The following is a 20,157-nucleotide window of genomic DNA, read 5'->3' as shown; positions in this document are numbered from 1 at the left end:
AACACCCGGGGTGTCCCAAGAGCTCCCCAGATGTGACCTGGTGTTTTTATCAATGAGGCCTCTTAATGGCCCGCCTTGAGAGAGGTCGTTTTTGCCCTGTCAGGAATGTTCTAGATGCAATGGCTCCTGTCCTCGGACCCTGGTGAGGTTTGAACCCCCGCGGTTGGTTTAGAAGGCCAGGCATCCGGCCTCGGAGCTGCACACGTGTTTCTCCGAGGGTGAACAGACTCTGAGGGTGGCTTGGGGGGCCGAGTCAGGCCGTGGCCTTCCCGGGGCGCCGGCCCTGCTCCCACACACGCCGGCCGCCTTCTGTCCCGAGAGGCAGTTCATGTCCACAAAGGCTCCGCTCCGAGCCTGCAAGTGAGTGGTTCTCAGTATATTCACAGGGTCGTACGACCACCACCCGCTCTCCGTCTACGTGGATCTGCTGTTCCGGACACGTCACGTGGACGGAACCAGGCGCCGCGTGGCCTTCCGTGTGGCTCAGCATCTTGGATAGCTCGGCACTGCTTTCCGGGCCTGAATGCCTCCCGTGCACGGATGGGCCACACGCACACGTCCTGCATTTCCCTCCCGAGAGCGCCCGGGGGCTCGCTCGTCCCCCATCGCGGGGGTCACTGCACACCCTTCAGCCCATGGGACACGCTCCGGAGTAGTTCTGTGCCCTCTCTTCATTTAAAAACTAAAAATCCGATTTGCACCAATGCAGAAAACGGCTAAACCAATTTACATTTTTGAGGGCAGCTCAAAACAACGACACATGTTTTCTGCGAAGCCTCGGGCTTCTTGTCAAATTTGAAACGACAGCGATTTAAAGTGCCTGACTTTCTGGATTCTTCTCAGCAGAAAGCGCGGTTTCCAGCCTACGGTGGAAGCAGGTGGAGGGAGGGAGAGAGCAGCACCGGGAGGGGGGAAGCTCCGTAGCTCAGAGAGCCGCCAGGTGGGGGCCGTGCCCGCGTGCAGCTGGGGAGGCCGTGCAAGGGACAGCGAGCTCCTCTCCCGGCTGCTGCGGCCCGCGGGCGGGGACGCACTGCCTTCTGTGGCGCTGGGCAGGGCACGGCTCTCGGGGCCGCCGGGCTGCACGTGTTCCCGGCCAGCCCTGCACAGGAGGTGCTCCGCTGGGGCCGGGGCCTGGCATGGGGGGTGGGTTCTGAGCGAGACCCAGTCGGATGCGCTGAGATAGTGTCCTCAGCATCTCGTCCAAGCAGTGAATCAGCCCGGACCGGACAGGGCTTTGGGAGGACGACCAGCCACGTATACAGCATGGGGAGCTGTGTCATTACACACGTGTGCACGCACGCAACACGCATGCACGCATGTGGGCAGACGCACCTGCATACCTCACACATGCACACGTGCACACGTATCACACACACGTGCGTACCACAGACGTGCACACAGATGCACGCACACGCACACACAGGCACACACACAGGCACGTTTCGGCCCCAGGACAGCTTCCCTCCATCCCGGCCCGGCCCCCTCCCCGGGTCCTCGGGGCCAGAAGAAGGCCTCTCCCGCCAGACCCGTGTCCGGCCACGCCCGGGTCTCTCCGTCCTCCCTGCTTCTACGATGTTCCCGTTGTTTCCTGCAATCCCACAATCTGGGGAGGCAGGAGAGGACAGTCCAGTCTGAAAACTGCTTGTTCGCAGGGACCGGAGGCTGGTGCGGGAGTTTTCACTTCCCACCTTGGAGGTGCCCGGGCCCACCTTGGGGAGACAGCCAGGGCTCAGCCCCAGACGCTGGGACACACCCTGTGACGTGTTTCCCCACACCTGTCTCCCCCCGCCCAGGGCCCGAGACTCACGAATACTGGCCACCACTCACAACCGCGTGCCTGTTTGCCTACCGACAGTGACTGTGCCTTTCTTCGTGACGGCACAGACCCCTCTCGGGTCACGATGAAGGACACATCCTTGCCCTGCTTTGCAACGTAGCGTCAGGGCTGTGTTACGGTACGGGGCTGTCTTCTAGGGCTGCCGGAACAAAATACCAGGGGCTGGGGCTTAATCAGCAGAACCTTTGCGAAGGTTCCGGAGGTCCAAGATCAAGCTGTCAGCAGCTTTGGCTTCTCCCGAGCTCTCTCCTTGGCTCGCAAATGCCCGTGTCCCTGGTGTCCCTTCCTGTTCTTATGGACCTATTGGATCGGGGTCGCCCTTGGGACCCCAGGTAACCTTAATTACCTCCTCAAAGATACCTCCTGTCTTGAAATAGTCATGCTGAGGATGAGGGCTTCGACATGGATTTAGGGTCGGGGGGGGCACCATTCGGTCCACAGCACACACAGACCCTGACCTCAAGAAATCCCACGTCTAAACTGGAGAGCTGAAATGAGCATCCAGTGCATCAAGGGAGGGCACGGATGGCAAAAATCAGTGTCAAAACATGCCCTTAAATGCTTGCTAAGCGTCTGTAGGAACGCTAACCACGTACCGGAAATAAAAATGTTCAAAAGTGAACTCATCACCGCAGGGCATTCCTCTGCCGTTGAAGCAGGTGAAGCCTTCATTCTCCCCCTGTATCGGTCAGGAGGCAGCAGGGCGAGCGGCAGTAACAAACAGCCCCAGTTCTCACGTGTGTTCTTACTTCTTGCTGGTCCACAGAGCGGCCCTTCTCACCGTCATTCAGAGCCTTGGGCCGGTGAAGCAGCTACCGTCTGAATAATTCTGGCCGCTCTGCCTCAGGAACGGAGAGCCCGTCCCTCCGTGAAGGCGGGGAATCGCTCTAGTCCAGGAGTGACACATGCCGTGCCAGCTCACAACTGACTGGCCAGATTCGTCACACAGCTCCCAGCAACCACACAGGCTGTGTGCAGGAAGCACAGTTTCATGGTGTGTCCGAGGTGGCCAGAGGCCAGAAGGCGAGGGTTCTGTAGCTTTGTGCACATGAGTCAGCCTCGTGGGACCCTCTGCAGGGCAGAGTGGGTCTGGAGGGACCCCCAGAAGACACTCGGCGCGTGACCTACACCCCGACACGTCTCCAGCTGGGCTCCCCCCCCCCGGCCTGTGCTGCCTCCCTGGCCACAATTCAAATAGGGAGCCTGGACTCAGTCTGAGTCCCTGACACCTGACGCTTCCTGCCCCCATTTGGAACCCCAGTGACGGGTAACTCTCTGCTCCCGTGGTTTATGCCATTGGCTGGAGAGACACATCCAATGTCCATCCAGTCTGAATCTTGCTGTGATTCAGTCCAGGGATGGGACGTGTCGGCGAGAGGATCGTGGGCGTGTGCGTGTGCGTGCGCACCTGCAGTGACCGTTAGGCAGCTAATCACAATTAATCCACGAGGGAGTTTGCTGCCTTAATGAAGCCATTAGCCAAAGACCATTCTGAGAGGGAAGATGTAAAGTCTGAACTCTGAGCACATTACCGTAATGAACCTGAAAATGGACTTGGGGAATTTCCGCGGTATTCTTAGCATCCGTAATAGCCGGTGGGCGAGCCGCCAGATCGCGGCCCCAGCTCCCGGGAATCCGGCGGACCCAGGAGAAGACACGGCAGAGGCTTATTTAAGGGCTGGCTTCTGGGTACAAGCATCAGAGAGAGGCTGGGGCTCCACTTAGAACTGATGACTCTTCCAGCTGTGCTCCTGTCTAATGCAAAAGGTCATTTCTGTGTCAGTTGCTTCCCTGGAGAAAGAAGCGAGAAGAATCTCTTTCCTTCCAACTCCCGCTTCAAAGTGGGGCAGTGCTTCCGGAGAGGGACTTCGAGAGAAGTTGGCCCAGAGGGAAAAGGTGTTGATAGAGGTAGGGAAGCATTACGAAAGTGCGAGCCCGTAGTGCCCACAGACTCAAAAGAGAAGGCGCTTTCTTTATCACTTTGAAAATCACTACCTGTGACGCTGGTCATTTTGCATGAAGCCGGGAAGGACACGATGAACCGAGGTCCCCATAGCTGCGATGGAGTGGGCTCTCCAGGGCAGGACAGGAAGAGCCTGTGGTCTGCATAAAAGTCTGCAGAAAGATCCCAGCGGTCTGGTGCCCCTCCCCAAGGTGTAGTGACCGTGGCCACCGGGGATTAAAAGTGACCTGGCTCACCGGTGTCATAGCGGAACACCCGCCATTGCTCTTTGCCGGGAGGAACCTCTTCCTTCTTCTTCTGATGGTGGCCTTTCTCCTGTTGGACTCCGTCTTGGTAGGCTTGTGAATCAAAGGGGAGCCATCCTCCCCGGGATAAGGGATGGCCATTTAACCCGACCAGACTCCCCCCCTCCCACACCCAGGGAATTTAGATAGATCATCTGCGGAGTGACTCAGGAGACATGGCCGAAGCCATTCACTGCACTCCACTCTGGAGATCCTGTCCCTTCCTGGCTTTCAGTGTCCTGCAAGCTGATCCGGGCCCTGCCTTTCCAAGGCCCCTTTCAGCTTCTCCGTTAACCCTGGGAGTGGCCCAGGACCCGACGGGTGAGGACCTGCATTAGCCTCCTGTTGCCATACCAAATTAACAGCACGTCCTTATAGTGCAGTCCTGGACACCAGGAGTCAGAAATGAGCCTTTATGGAGCTGAATTCAAGGTGTCAGCAGGGCTGTGTTCCCTCTGGAGGACCTAGGGGAGGGTCTGTCTTTTTCCAGAAACTAGAAACCATCCACGGCTCTTGGGTCATGAGGACATCACTCTGACCTCTCCCTCTGTGCCCGCCTCACTCCTCTTCCTCTGACCCTCTTTTTTTTTTTAATTTTTTTTTCCACGTTTATTTATTTTTGGGACAGAGAGAGACAGAGCATGAATGGGGGAGGGGCAGAGAGAGAGGGAGACACAGAATCGGAAACAGGCTCCAGGCTCCGAGCCATCAGCCCAGAGCCTGACGCGGGGCTCGAACTCATGGACCGCAAGATCGTGACCTGGCTGAAGTCGGACGCTTAACCGACTGCGCCACCCAGGCGCCCCTCTCTGACCCTCTTATAAGGACTTATGATTCCATTGGGTCCTGCCCCCAGATAATCCAGGATAATCTGCCCTTCTTAAGATCCTTGACTTGACCACAACCGCAAAGTCCCCTAATGCCATGTAAGGGAAAAGACTCACTGGTTCCGGAGATTAGAACAGGGCGGGCCTCTGGGTGGGAAGGACTCACCTGATTCCATTTCTGTTGCCTACAACCAGAACCTAACTGGTGCATAACTTCTACTGTCTCTCTACAAAAGGAGAATTAATAATTTTTGACTTTTGTAGTTGGAAACCAAGAAGGTGGCCGTAAATAAACGAAATTGTAATGTTCTTGGAAAATTCTTCCAAACAATGGCCTTTTTTGCCCCAAATCCCAAAGTCAGTGCTATGGTGTCTTGTGCAAACAAACACAGCCTGGCAGATACCTGGGGAACTTCCCGCTTGTGTCCAAGAGCGCTGAGCGTATCAGCCCCCTTGACCCAGCTCCGTCTGGTTCTTTTGACAGGACACTGAGATTCTCAACACCGCCATACTCACAGGAAAGACCGTAGCCCTGCCCATCAAGGTGGTCTCTGTGGAGGAGAACAGTGCCGTGACGGATATCTCAGAGCTGGTGGAGTGCAAGTCCGCGGACGAGGATGTCCTCAAGGTAAGCACCCCCGCTGATCAGTCACCTGGGTTGAAATGATGGGAACTATCGGGGCACACCCCATTCACAAAGAGGGGTCGGCACCAGGAAGTATGAAGTCCAATCACACAACCACCCTTCCAGCTCCAAACCCAGTTTGGAGTGTGGTCTGCTTTGGAGCGTGGCTCAAACCCCAGATACTTCCAATAACCGAGCTGGTGACACGGTGGGTGAAGTGGTCAGGGCAGACGGACACGCCCCACACTAGCTGGGCATCCGGAGTTCAGCTCCTGCTGATGTGGTCCCCAGTAAACGGGAGATCAGTGTCGCCATTCCTTCAAGAGAAGCCGCAAATTTGGGCTTTATGTAAAAGTCACGTGTTCGCAAATTTGGGATTTATGTAAAAGTCGCCCGTTTTTCAGTGTTGGCCACCAGTTGTAACTTTTTTTTAATGGGCAAAAAAATGAAATACATCTGCAATGTGAGTCTAGCCCAGGCAGCTGTCCAAACCTCTGTTCTGTTGGGCAGACCATGAACCGGGAGTCAACTCCAGCCCCCTCCCTGATCGTTGTGTAAATAAAGTTTTATTGGGACGCGACCGCTCAAATCTATCTCTGTACTGTCTGCGGTGGCTTTGGCACGACCACAGGAGTGACAGACAGTTGTGACCGAGACCATCTGGCCCGCAACTCTAAAATATTTGTTACTTTGCCCACGCCAAGGAAAAGTTTGCCTAGAGCAACCCCTGCTGTGGAGTTTAAGTTTCGTGAGGGAACGACCCAAATTCTTGGGCTTTCCCACCACATTTGCTGGGATAATGTACTCACAGCGCTGACTCCAGGGATAAGACAGCATAAGGGCTTTTCCAAGCCAGAAATGAAGCATCTGGTCTTTCTCCAGATGAGAGAGATCTCCAGATCTTTCTCCCAGATGCATTGGGTCTTTATGTTTTCTTGTAGGTATGTCTCTGGGATTACAAAAGATGTAATCTCCAGCATCTCAAGGAAGAGAGGCTTTTCCCCAATTCCCCCAAAAGTGATCTGTGGGCTAAGGGCAGCCCCAAAGCCACACACCCAAAAAGCCGGTGGTGGGAGGGGCAGGGATGAAGTTCTAAACCATACTGTTCAACATGAGCACAATTGTGGGCCACACATGTCGTTTAAAATTCTCCGTCACGTTCACGAAAGGGAGAACAGGTGAAGGTAATTTTTTAAATGTCTGTGTTTAAGCCATTATATTAAAAACATTATCATCTCAACATGTGATCGATATAAAAATCATGAACGCGCTGTTTCGTACTCGGTGCGGCCCAGTCGCTCCGAATCTATGGAGAGCGCGTGTCTGTTACTTTTCCACGTCAGGGCTTCCTGGCCACCGTGGCGAGCGGCTTCCCCGTTGGACCGCTAAGATCCGAACCCGGGGCAGGATTTTGCAACGTTGGCACTATGCTGGTGTTTTGTGCCAGACAATTCTTTGTTAGGGGGCTGTCCTGTGAGACGGATTCCTGCCTCCTACCCCAATACATACATGCCTATCACACGCCCTGAATGGTGAAAACCAAAAATGTCTCCAATCATTGCAAAATGTCCCCTGGTGGGCAAAATTTCTTCCACTGAGAACCGTGCTCTGTTTCTGGCTGAACAGTCACCCCACTTCCTTGTGGCCGAATCACCCCCACTTTGTTGGTGAGGCCGAGGTGGGGAGGAGTCTCTTGGTTGGAGCTGGAGCCCTCCCTGCCCTCCCTGCCCCGGCCCCCATCATGTACAGGATCCCTGGTGGCCATTGGTTTTCATTACTGACCTGTGATGGGCACTGGGGAGGGCACCTGTCGGGATGAGCACTGGATGTTGTATGGAAACCAATTTGACAGTAAATTGTATTTAATGTAAAAAAAAAAAAAAAAGAGCCAGGACCTCTGGGACACCTGGGTGGCTCAGTCGGTTAAGCATCCGACTCTTGGTTTGGGCTCAGGTCATGATGTGATGACCATACAGAACCTGCTTGGGATTTTCTCTCTCTCTCTGCCTCTCCCTCATTCGCACTGTCTCTGTCTCTCTCAAAAATAAATTAATTAAAAAAGTGTTTTTTAAAGAGCCAGGACCCCTGATGACTTTTCTAGATGGATAAGAAGGCCATCTGTTAGCCTGAAAAATCCCAGAACCAAGTTTTACCGCAGTTCTGGGTAGAATCATCCTTCGCTGCTCTTCTAGGAGTTTGTCATGGAGCCTATTACCAGTATTTCCAGAAACATAATCAGCATCTTCAGAGAAACAAATATATTCGAACCAGAAATTGCCCCTGGAATGAATTTGGAGCAGGCTGCCCCTGGCTGTTGACAAAGCCACATGACATCCTGCACTCAAACTCAGTCCCCAGGGCCCCGATTCGGCCGGTGGTTTGGGGTCTGGCGGGGTCGGCGATGCTCGCAGAGCTGGTCTGTCACAGTGCGGGGTTCCACGGAGAGGACACGGGGCAGGGGACGTGTAGTCAGTGTCTCCCCTGCAGCAGGTGTGTGCAGGGCTAGATTGGGACGGCCCTGAGTTCCGCAAAGGACTGGAGACTCTGAGATCCACGCCGCGCCTCCCGACAAGCCAGCCTGCGCAGTTTGCGGGCAGAAGACGCGACTCCTAGTCAGGGATGTAGGGCATCCAGGGAGTTCGCGCCTTCCCGCACCAGATGCCTGAGCGCCTCTCCCCACAGGGTCATGCCACGGGCCATGCCGGGACACCTGCATACATAGGCTGTAAGGAGCCCTGGGCTTAGGGGACCTGAGTCCTTTATAAAAGGCACATTATGGGCTGAACGTTGGTGTCCCCCCCAAATTCATACGCTGAACCCTTCATCCCCCCCCCCATGTGATGGCGTGAGGAGGTAGCACCTTCGGGGGTGATTAGGTTTGGATGAGGTCATGAGGGTCGGGCCCCTGTGGTGGGATTGGTGTTCTCGGGAACAGAGGAAGCCACGAGAGGTCGCTCATAGACGGCGGCGTGAGGTCACAGCGAGAGGGCGGCTGTTGGCAAGCCAGGAGGAGGGCTGGGCCGCAGAGCCGGTCCGTGCTGGCACCTCGATGGGGGACGTCCAGCCTCCGGAACCGTGAGGGACAGAGTCTCCCGCGTGAGCCGCCCGGTCTGTGGGGTTCTGTCCGAGTAGGGCCAGGCGGACAGGGGCAGAAAGCCCGCTCGCCTCCCCCGCCCCGAAGAGAGACGGCGTCCCTGTTCTGTTTGGCCACAAGCATGCCCGCCCTCTGCTCGACAAGGGAGCACCGGGGCTGTTCGCGAGACGAACATCCGTGACAAGACCATTCAGACAACGGCAGCCGAGGCTTTGTAGGGTGCCGGAAGTTCAAGGGTGCCGTGGGGAGTTTCTTCCAAAACGTTCTTGCTTTGCCTTTCCGGGCTCCGCGGTCTTGGGCAGCTCACACGTTCCGTCCGCCTCCAGGTCTCCTTCGGAAAGTGGGGACAGTCACGGTGCGTCATTCAAAAGGCCGTTGTAAGGACTACGAGGTTTTATTAATCCACTGAAGACTTGACCTAGTGGCCAACACGTGGGAAGGACTGGACTCTGACCCCGGTTGGCTGGGGCAGTCCCCTCGATAGCCCCGTGCGGTCGGTCAGGGGCTGCAGACAGAGCGCCTACAGGTATCGTGTGTGTGGTGTGCAGAGTATGGCTTAAGAAAAAGCCCAATGATATTTAAGTAAACTTACTGGGTTGGGCAACCATCGCTGTGACCCAGTTTTAGAATATTTTTGTCACCCCATTTACCGTTAATCCCATTCCCACCCGTAGCCCTGGGCAACGGCTAATCTTCTTTCTGTCTCTACAGATTTGCCTTTTTTTGGACGTTTCACATAAATGGAATCCTACAATATGTGGTCTCTTATTAAAACAGTTCGGTGATCATTTCTTACACGTCTCTTGACACATCTAGGTATAGCCGCACGTACAGAGACAATTTTTTAAAAGATGGGATCATGTCAAACGTTTTTTAGCCGCAGTTTTTTAACTGGCAAAGCTACACACACACACACACACACACACACACACACACACACACACACACCTGCCAGCCAGCCTTCCTCCACGATGGAGGGATCACACACGTAGCTCGAACACACAGATAAGGATCGAACACACAGAACACGTAGCATTCACACCGTTGTGTCTGCCCCCTTCTCGCGCCCTGCGATGCCTCCCGAGAGCCCCGGCTGGTGGGGGTTCGGGAACGGAGGCACCACAGGAGCCGAGGGGTCCGGTGTGCCGTGTGCTCAGCGTGTGGGTTTGCAGGCGTCAGACTGTGGGGGCGGGAGGCCGTGGGACATCCACGAGCGTCTGTGCGGGTTTCCTTGGCGGGGGAGGAAGACCGGTGTCCCGAGCGGGTCAGGGATTTACTGTCGGGCAATAGCGGAGGAGACCTCGTGCCGTGGACAAGCCCCCCCGGCTCCCCGCACCCACGGAGTGCTTTTGCCCACATTCGTGCACATGTCAGCACCTCCGGCATAAGGCCGTGTCTTGTAGCCGAGGGCAGGGCATAGGACGCTCTGCAGAGGCGTCTTGCTCGTGGTTCTCGAGGTGGCGGTCTCTTAACGGCATGGTTGAATCACACGCTGGTGTCTAGGTCCCCTTCTGGTAAGAATGACAGGTGATGACGAGGCACACAGGGGGCGGGGCTGGAGAGGGCCCGGGGCGAGGGACGCTCCGGATGGAGCGGCGTCTGAAAAGGACACATCTGGGCCACTTGGCAGGGAGATGACAACTGTCAGTGCCCACTGGAACCCTGTCCCCCCACTTGCACTGTGCCATCCGCGTACCCCCTCATCCTTAGGACGAGACACCGGGGCACCCCACCCTGTGCCTCCTGAGTAACCCCCACCCCGGCCTGCTGCTGCCCTCCTGTGCCCTCCCTGGGGGCTCCTGGGGTCACAGGTGGCGAGGCCCCGCCCACAACAGGCTGGCAATGCCGAGATTCCGGGCATCGTTAGCAAAAGTCCCTTTACTGGATTTCCAGGGCCGAGCTCCAGGGCCCGGCCCGGCTGCTGGCCCTGGTGCAGAGCTAAAGGGGATGCGTGTGGGCGGCCAGCTGCCCACTCGGTGACGAGTGCCTGTGATGGCTCCTGTACGTGCAGGACGACCCTGCTGGGGCAGAAGCCTCGGTTTCCCGTGGTTGCTGCTCCTGGGGGCCCGAAACGTCCTCTCTCTTGCATGTGCTGTTGGTTCCATGAGCTGAGTCCATGGGGAGCTGGGCTCTTAGCAGCAGCCCGAAGTCGTTTGTCTGCGATGCCCTGGGGTGGTGCCCCTCGCCCAGGGGAACATGGGCAGGGTTTCCGTGGGGGGAAGAGTGCTCCCCATGGTACTCTTCGCACCCAAGGGCTCTGGGAGAAGCATCTTCAGCCCCAAGAGCCACTGGGTTCTGGGTGAAAGCAAACCAAGGACCGCAAGGAAGTTTCTGGAACGCAGGGGCCCTTGCTGCCAACGTCCCCAGTGTGGGTCAGGTGCACGCCCACTGCCGGCCTCTTCCTCCAACTCCGGTTCTGTCCCCTGCAAAACCACGAGACAGAGTTTTAACACACTTGTGCAGGCAGAGCGGGTGGATGGTGTGTTCATGGTAGCGTCTCCTGCATCCAGGGCAGACCCAGGGCCCCCCAGGGGACATGGGGCGACGTTCGGAGACCTTTGGGGTGGTAGTGACTCAGACAGAGGGGCTACTGGAGTCTGGTGGCTGAAGTCCAAGGGTGCCGCGAAGGGTCCAGATCCCAAAGAATCATCCGGGCCCCGATGTCGATGGCCCCGGACCATCCAGGACCTTCGGGTTTTACCATCAGATTTTGGTTTCCTTCTAAGAGAAGCAGGATGCTGCAGGATACCCTGATTTGGATTTCAGAGAGATCTCTCCGGCAACGCTGGGGTCAACGCTATGCTAAGTGCATTTTACAGATAAGGAGGCTGAGGCCCAGAGAGGCCAAGCGACTTGCCCAAGGCCACACGGCCAGAAGACGGCAGATCCAAGATTGCCACGCAGGTCTGCCTGATCCCCGGCCCGGCGCACGCGGTCTGAGGCGTGTCTCCCAGCCAGATGTGAAGATTTGCCTCAAGCTGCACGGTAAATCAAGTAAAGTGGAATTGGCAGCTGCCCAGTCGTGCGGGTGACACGTGGCCAGCGTCTCCTGCTGGACGGCACCCATACAGGACGTTCCCAACGTCACACCGACCCGGAGCCTTCGACTGGTAGGAGCCGTGCCGTGCGCTCGCTCCCACGAGGGCGTGATGGACAGAAGTAGGTGCCCGGGACTGGCCGGCGGAGGTCAGGTGGCTCCGAGCCTCTGTCTGACGCTGCAAACAAGAGCCTGTTCTAATAAAAGACGTTTGCAAAAGATAAGGTCGTTGATTTGCGAGTTAGAGTTTAGTGGAGTCCAGGGAGGCTCCGTCCGCATTTGCCTAACGAGCCACAGGGGGTTCAAGGCGCCAGGAATCCTGCAGCTGGGAGGGAGCGGCCTTTGCACGGATGAGACGTTTCTGGCCAGCTCCGTGAAGCGTGGGGGACAGAAGTCCGGGTCGGAGCCACGTGGCTGGCTTGCCTCGGGAGGGTTGGGTCTGGGTAGCAGCTCTCCCGTGCTGGCTTCCTCTGCCAGGTACGAAACGTCCTCTCCCTCTGTGGCCTCTCTGCTGAAATCAGTCTGAAAACAGGGATTTGGTCTCAGGCAGCACTGAAGCCTGCGCAGTGGTCCATCATGACTTCATCAAGGGCGATGCGCTTGTTGAGTGACTCAGACTCTCAAATTGGCTTCGTAAGTCAGGGGAGAAACTGTCCCGTGCACGGAGGTTCGGGGGCAGATGCCGGTCTCTGCATCTCTGAGCTCTGTCTCGCCTTGTGCAGGTGTCATCCTGAGCCCCCATATGGCGGGCCCCGGAGCCCGGAGGTCCCCAGCCTCCCAGGTTCAAGTGCAGCGGAGATCAGCTGCTACCTCGGCTCGGCCAAAAATCCAGCGACTTCCTGTCACTGAGGTCGAGACCTACCCAAGCACGGGGACCGAGCGTGTGGATCAGCAGAGGCTCCCCTGAGAATATTTTTGCAACTCTTGCCGAAAATGAAACGAGTAGATGTCGGGGCAGCAAAAATAATGGACGTCCCCGGTGTGTGAGCTGGAACCTAGGTTACTCCTGTTTGCTCCCTCTTCCTCCCATGAAGCGCTGCCCTTAGAGGATTAATAATGTCAGGCAGTGTCAGCCCATGACCGTCGTGCCTTTTTAGTGGTGCCTCATCGTGTCCTCCTTGCTGGGATGCGGTGGAAAGATGCGGTGTGTGCCCATGGGTGATTCCCGGCACGGCTCTGCCCCTCGTATCCGAGACCATGATTTTTGTTCACAGACAACGTCACCCAAACTGAATTAGGCCGAAAAGGGAAATTGTTGGCTCCTCTATCCGAACAGGAAGAGATTCCTGGCTTCAGGAGTGGCTGGATCCAGGGGCTCAGCATTTTTACGTCTCTGTCTCTTGGCTCGGTATCCTTTGTGCCGGCTGAATTCTCGGACAAGTTGTTCTAGGTCAGGATGGCTGCAAATGGCTACAAAACCCTGTTTTCACATGTAGAATTTCAGCAGAAATGAGCAAATGCCTTTGGCCCAGCCTGAAAAGCTCCTGAGATCCCCTCTGTCTGCACCAGCTTAGCTCATGTGCTCAACCCTGCAGCCAAGAGCTGGGACCAGAAGGATGTAAGGCTCTGCTTGGATTAGGACGTGGTCACATGACCCTCCTCTTGAGGCTGGAGGTGGGGCTTCATCCAAACCTCCAGATGGACCAGGAGGAGGGGACCATCCCCTAATGAAACAGGGGCTGAGGACAAGGACAGGTGCCTAGAGAGGGTTCCCTCCCCTCCCATCCCCTTACTCCTCGCCATCCAACCTTTCCGTGCCCTGGGACCGTCCTTCCATTTCTTAATTTGGCCAGGGTTAGAAAAAAGGGCCTTTCCAGCCCGGCCCAGGGGTGGTTTTGTCTCCTTAATTTTTCTTGGTGACATCAGCCAAAGCACTGACCTGCCCTGACGGAGCCAGAGAACAAGAAGGGGGGGCAGTGGAGTCTGAATTCTCTGGAATCTTCCGGCAGGCCTGTGCGCCGAGCTCTCCCAGGGGGACACGGCCCTGCCTTTGCCTGTGAAAGCCCCTGGATAATCGTCCAGGAAATGGACACTTGGTGTGCAGAAGGCTTAAACGAGCTGATCCCAACTCAGAAGAGGAAGTGAGGACGGGATGAAAACACCTGGCAGGTGAATACAGCAGACTCGCTTGAAACTCGGACACACTGGCCTTCCAGCTTCATCCGGCCCCCGAGCTCCCAGAGGGGACACAGGTGTGGTCACGGCCACCCCTCCCCGGATTCCCCATCGATCGTGTGGCTGGATTGTTTCCATCCTGGCTGCTGGGTCCCCCCCCCCCCCCGTGATTAAACCCTCTGCTCCTCCCTCCCAGTGACAGAGGTGACAGCACGGAGTTCAGGCGACGGCTGCTGCTTCCGTCCCCGGGCAGCTCCTCCAGGCCTGGGGGCTCGAAGAGAAGCCATGTGGCCCTCCTGTCATCACGGGACTGCTCCGCGCCTCGGGTCCCGCATCCCAGGATTTTTGGGTCGCAGGTGACATCACCATCTGCCCAACCCTCCACAGATTCCCTGTTTGCTAAGAGGATAGAGACCTCTTAGCAAACTAAACCTTAGCAAATTAAACCTTCTCGGCACACACGGGTCCACACGTGTGATGGGAACTGTGTCCGAGGCAGGTGCAGTGTTTAGCTGGACCACAGCGATCTCTTCACGGTGCGTACAAGTATCAGAACGTCAAGGCGTCCGTCTCAAATACCTAGGACTTTGATGCGGCCAAGATAGTAGTGTCTCAAAGAAAAATCAAAGAAGGCTTCTTCCTTCAGGAAACACTATGTTAGTCCTAATGTGCCAAGCTGACAAACATTCAGCTCTGCTCTTAAAATCACACGAGTTAGGGGCGCCTGGGGGCTCAGTTGGTTAAGCCGCCGACTCTTGATTTCAGCTCAGGTCATGATCTCACAGTCCGTGGGTTCGAGCCCCGAGTCGGGCTCTGTGCTGACAGCTCAGAACCTGGATCCTGCTTCGGATTCTGTGTCTGCCTCTCTCTCTGCCCCTCCCCCATGCTCGCTCTCTCTCTCTCTCTCTCTCTCCCTCTCAAATAAACATTAAAAATATCTAAAATCACACGAGTTATCGTGCTTGAGTACGTGAGAGCAACTTCTCAAAAGACAAGGAAAGGAATCGAGTGTACTAAGTCTCCTGCCTGTGAGCGCCTTGGAACGGAGACCTCACGGAGGGGGGACCATGTCATCTCAGACCTCAGGAAATGTCTTTATAGCCATTGTTCTTTTTAATTCAAAAGTGGAAGAGTTAAGGTAACTTTTCACCGATTACGTTGGCAAAGATCGTCAAAAAACAGAAAAGAGGAGACTTTGTGGAGCCAGACAACTGCTTTCACATGCAAATCCGAGTGCTACTGGCTGTGTGACCTTGGACAAGCGGCTCAGCCTCTCTGTGCCCCAGGCTCCTCACCTGTAAGGTGGCTTGTGTGAGGACAAAAGCACATGTGCATTCAGAGCAGAATCTGGCATACAGAAGGCACTTAATACGTGCTAGCTCTTCTCATCGGCCCTCTCCTCCTGGGACCTTCTTCCCCCAGGTGTCCAGGGCTTCCACCTTCCTCCAGGCAGGACTCTGTCTGAACGTCACCTCCCGAGAGGTCTTCCTGTGCGTGTTCTCCGTCCTTAGCGGGTCCTTAGGTCATCATGCTCTCGGTGTGTGTCACCTGCGGTTAGTTCTTTGTTTGCTTGTTCTCATCTGTGGCCATAACGTGTGCACGAAATGTAACTTCCGGAGAGGGTCTCTTGCCTCCCTCTTCCCGTGTCCAGCACCTGCGAACGTGCCTGGAGCAGAGCAGGGGCACGGGAGGAGTGCGGGGTCCCCTTCGCTCCCTGAGCCCGAGTGCCCTGGCCGGCGTCACGGCCTGGCCCCCCGGTGTCTCTTCCCGGCCTCCCTTCCCAGCCTCCTTCCCCAACCTCCCTTCTCGGCCTCCCTTCCCAGCCCCTTCTCCTGGCTTCCCTTCCTACCCTCCCCGTCTGGCCTCCTTTCCAAGCCTCCCCTCTCTGTCTCCCTTCCCAGTTTCCTTTTCTGGCCTCCCCTCCCAACCTCCCTTCCCAATTTCCCTTCCCAGCCTCCCCTCCTGGCCGCCTTCTCCGCCTCCCTGCCCGGCCTCCCCCACCCCGGCCAGGCCTGGCCCAGCACAGCCACCTGCACGGACACAGGATTCCCGAGCCAAGACCGTGTGCCGTTTCCGTGTCTTGGCAGCTCTCCGCCCTGTCGGCTGGGTGAAGTGCGGTTTATCGCTGCACGGATTTCTGCGGCCGTGGGAATCCCGTTTGGCAAGCACAGCAAGGGGCAGGAAGGGGAAGGAAGGGAGGTGTGCGGGCCTCGCCTCAGAAATGCTGGCCCGCGCCAGCCCCTGCCGGTCCCCTCTCCTCGTCTTCCTGAAATGTGCTGCTTCGGGCGGTGGGGGGGAGGGGCGACTGCGCCCCGATGCCAGATGGGCCGCAAGGTGCGTGGGAGAGCGGACACGGGGAAAGCAGAGGGGCCCTAATCCCCAAGGCTGGGTGCAGGCAACACCTCCACTCCAGGAAGAGAGGCGCTCCATGGAGGCTTCCGGAAACCACTGCGCCCTTCCTAAACCCGGAAGCAGGGCTCCCCCAGTCTTCTCCTCACAGCCCTTCAGCAGCCTCTCGGCTGCCTGGGGATGAGACCCAAAAGGATAAGACGGGCTGCCGGGAGTGGGGACAAGACAGGACGGAACATGGAAGTCCCCGAGAGTTCCAGGCAGGTGCAGCGGCACCCGAGCTCTCCACAGAATAACTCGGGCCGCTGTGCTGTGTAACCGATGACCCCGGCATTCACCTGTTGAAGGAGTGACCCCTATTCTCGCTCACGCGTTTACAGGTCATCTGGTGGTCTGCGGGCTCAGCTGGGTGGCCCCTTCCTGCCGGGGGGGTGCTAGCATGGGCCCCATGGGGCTCGTTCCAGGGTGAGTCTGAGGTAGCAGCTACTTCTGGGGAAGCGCCTCGTGGCAAAGTGCACAAAGACTGCCCGAAACACGCGGCAGCTCTAAGGTCTGGGCTGGGACCGGTCGACTGTCACTTCTGCTCACATGCTCCTGGCCAAAGCCAGTCACGTGGCCGGGTCCACCATCAGCGGGAAGGGGAATCCACGCACAGTAGGAAAGGCGGAAGAATCAAGACAGAACAGCCTCATCACCACCGAGCCGGTGGGCATCGGGGTTCAGAGCAGAGCTCTGGGGTCTGCCTGGCTCCCGGACTACCTGCTGTGTGATGTTGGGCGAGTTGCATCACCTCTCTGTGCCTTCCTTTCCTCACTTGCAGTATGGATATGATTAAGAAGATAGAGTAGCTCCCTCGTGTGTTCACAGCAAGGCTTCAGTGAGATCATCCATGTGAGCCTGTACTGAGTGAGTTTAGTGTAAGAGCTTAGCATAAGTGCTCAGCAAATGCTGGCCACAGAGCAAACGCTGTGACAGAGCATGCAATTACCAGTGAAAGCCCACCTCCTTGTGTGCACGTGTGTGTGCACCTGTGCGTGTGTGCACCTGTGCGTGTAGCACGTGTGCATGTGTGCACCTGGGTGTGTTCCTGGGTGAGCATGCACCTATGTGTACACCTGTGCGTGTGTGCACCTGTGCATGCACCTGCGTGTTTTCCTGTACATGTGCACCTGTGTGTTCCTGTGTGTGTGTACCTGTGTGTGTTCCTGTGCGTGTGTGCACCTGTGCATGTACCTGTGTGTGTTCCTGTGTGTGCACGCACCTGTGTGTGTGTGCATCTGTGTGGCACCTATGTGTGTTCCTGTGCCTGCGTGCACCTGTGCATGTGTGCATCTGTGTGTGCATGTAGCTGCGTGTGCACCTGTGCGTATGTGCACCTGCGTGTATGCCTGTGTGTGCAAGCACCTATGTGTGCACCTCTGTGTGTGTGCACCTGTGCATGCACCTGTGTGTTTTCCTGTACGTGTGTGCACCTGTGTGTTCCTCTGTGTGTGTGCACCTGTGTGTTCATCTGTGTGTGTGCACCTGTGTGTTCCTGTGCGTGTGTGCACCTGTGCATGTGTGCACCTGGGTGTGTTCCTGGGTGTATGTGCACCTGTGCGTGTGTGCACCTGTGCATGCACCTGTGTGTTTTCCTGTACGTGTGTGCACCTGTGTGTTCCTCTGTGTGTGTGCACCTGTGTGTTCCTGTGCGTGTGTGCACCTGTGTGTTCCTGTGCGTGTGTGCACCTGTGTGTTCGTCTGTGTGTGTGCACCTGTGTGTTCGTCTGTGTGTGTGCACCTGTGTGTTCGTCTGTGTGTGTGCACCTGCGTGTTCCTGTGCGTGTGTGCACCTGTGCATGTGTGCACCTGGGTGTGTTCCTGGGTGTGTGTGCACCTATGTGTGCACCTGTGCGTGTGTGCACCTGTGCATGCACCTGTGTGTTTTCCTGTACGTGTGTGCACCTGTGTGTTCCTCTGTGTGTGTGCACCTGTGTGTTCATCTGTGTGTGTGCACCTGCGTGTTCCTGTGTGTGTGTGCACCTGTGCATGTGTGCACCTGGGTGTGTTCCTGGGTGTGTGTGCACCTGTGCATGCACCTGTGTGTTTTCCTGTACGTGTGTGCACCTGTGTGTTCCTCTGTGTGTGTGCACCTGTGTGTTCCTGTGCGTGTGTGCACCTGTGTGTTCCTGTGCGTGTGTGCACCTGTGCATGTGTGCACCTGGGTGTGTTCCTGGGTGTGTGTGCACCTATGTGTGCGCCTGTGCGTGTGTGCACCTGTGCATGCGCCTGTGTGTTTTCCTATACGTGTGTGCACCTGTGTGTTCCTGTGTGTGTGTGCACCTGTGTGTGTTCCTGTGTGTGTGTGTGTGTGTGCACCTGTGCGTGTGTGCACCTGGTGTGTTCCTGGGTGTGTGTGCACCTATGTGTGCACCTGTGCGTGTACCTGTGTGTGTTCCTGTGCATGTGTGCACCTGTGTGTGTTCCTGTGTATGCACCTGTGTGTTCCTGTACGTGCGTGTACCTGTGTGTGTTCCTGTGTATGTGTGCACCTGTGTGTGCACCTGTGTGTTCCTGTGTGTGTGTGCACCTGTGCATGCACCTGTGTGTTTTCCTGTACATGCGTGTACCTGTGTGTGTTCCTGTGCATGCATGCACCTGTGTGCGTTCCTGTGCGTGTGTGCACCTGTGTGTGTGCATCTGTGTGGCACCTATGTGTGTTCCTGTGCCTGCGTGCACCTGTGCATGTGTGCATCTGTGTGTGCATGTACCTGCATGTGCACCTGTGCGTATGTGCACCTGCGTGTATGCCTGTGTGTGCAAGCACCTATGTGTGCACCTCTGTGTGTGTGCACCTGTGTGTGTGCCTGTGTGCGGTGGAGGGGTGGGGGGAGCTGGCAGCCCTGAGTGGCCGCTGGGGTAGGGAGTGTGTGGTGAGCCCCATACCTGAGCACCAGGTACTATTTTAGGCACTAGGGATACGACCCTGAACAAAACAGTCAGAAAGCTTTGTCATCCTAGAGTTTGTGTTCTAGGGAGAGAGGACAAGTAATAACCACAATAAATAGGTAAAACATCTGGTGCAAGGGAGGGCAATAAATGATAAAAGAGAAAAATAAAGCAAGGAAGGGGCTTGGGGGAGTTGCAACCCGAAGTACAAATGTCAGAGAAACGGGGTGTGTGCGTCTGGGAAGTTTGCGTCTGAGTAAGGCAGCGCCTCTCCACTCAGCGCTGCTGATGCTTGGGGTCTGCTGATCCTTTGTTGGGGGCCATCCCGTGCCGTGCGGGATGTCGAGCAGCACTGCTGGCTTCAACCATTAGAGGCCAAGTGCACACCTTCCAGCTGGGACAAGCCCTCCCCTGGTTGTGACAACCAGAAAGATCTCCAGGGACCGTCAGATGTCCCCTGGGGGACCCGCCGGCCCCTAGCTGAGAACCACTAGGCTGATGGGGTGTGGAAGGGCCAGCCGGGGCGCAGGAAACAAATGAAGATGCACGGACAATGCGTGGGACGGATGGCAGGGGTGCATCAGGGAAGGGCCTGTACCTCTCTAAGGATTTGTCCAGAGTTAAAAGGGTTCTGTGATTCACACTCAGTTGTACGCGTGAGCCCCACATGAAGACAGTAACTTCCAAGTGGAGAAGAGCTCTCTGTGTTGGAAATGCCTGCTGGTCCCTTCAGATCCCTCTAACCTCTCCTCCTGCTCCGGGAGGCCCGCCTCTGTGGGGTCTGTACCAGGCCCCCGGTTCCCCGCGCACTGGGGCAGAGGGAGGCTCCAGCAGACAGGGGTGGAGCGGGGAGAGCGGTCTGTACTCTCATCCCACTGGGCCCCTTCCAGCAAGCTTACAGGCTGACCACGGCTGCCTCGTCCACCAAGGTCCCCGCTCCCGGAAGCAGGCGCCTCTGATGGGGCAGTGCCCATGCTGTGCTCTGACACCTGCTCCTCCCCTGGCCTTTCCGGTGGTGGCCACATGCACCAGTGTCCTGGGGCTGCCGTGGCAAATGACCACGGCTGGGGTGCCGAGAGCAATACTGTTCTCCCACAG

General features: G+C 56.7%; 1 protein-coding gene across 2 annotated transcripts in view; it reads left to right on the top strand.

The window, feature by feature from the left end:
* TMEM132C (transmembrane protein 132C) overlaps positions 1 to 20,157 on the top strand; it is a 312,101-nt gene that overhangs the window by 276,803 nt on the left and 15,141 nt on the right. For both annotated transcript variants that reach the window (XM_023241276.2, XM_019814428.2), the window contains one exon: positions 5,396 to 5,539. In XM_023241276.2, the coding sequence (XP_023097044.2) occupies positions 5,396 to 5,539 (144 nt within the window). The remainder of the gene's footprint in view (positions 1 to 5,395; positions 5,540 to 20,157) is intronic.

The sequence above is a fragment of the Felis catus genome, chromosome D3, assembly GCF_018350175.1.
Source record: "Felis catus isolate Fca126 chromosome D3, F.catus_Fca126_mat1.0, whole genome shotgun sequence".
Lineage (NCBI taxonomy): Eukaryota > Metazoa > Chordata > Mammalia > Carnivora > Felidae > Felis > Felis catus.
The sequence above is the reverse complement of the archived record's forward strand: the minus strand, read 5'-3'. Positions and strand labels throughout refer to the sequence as shown.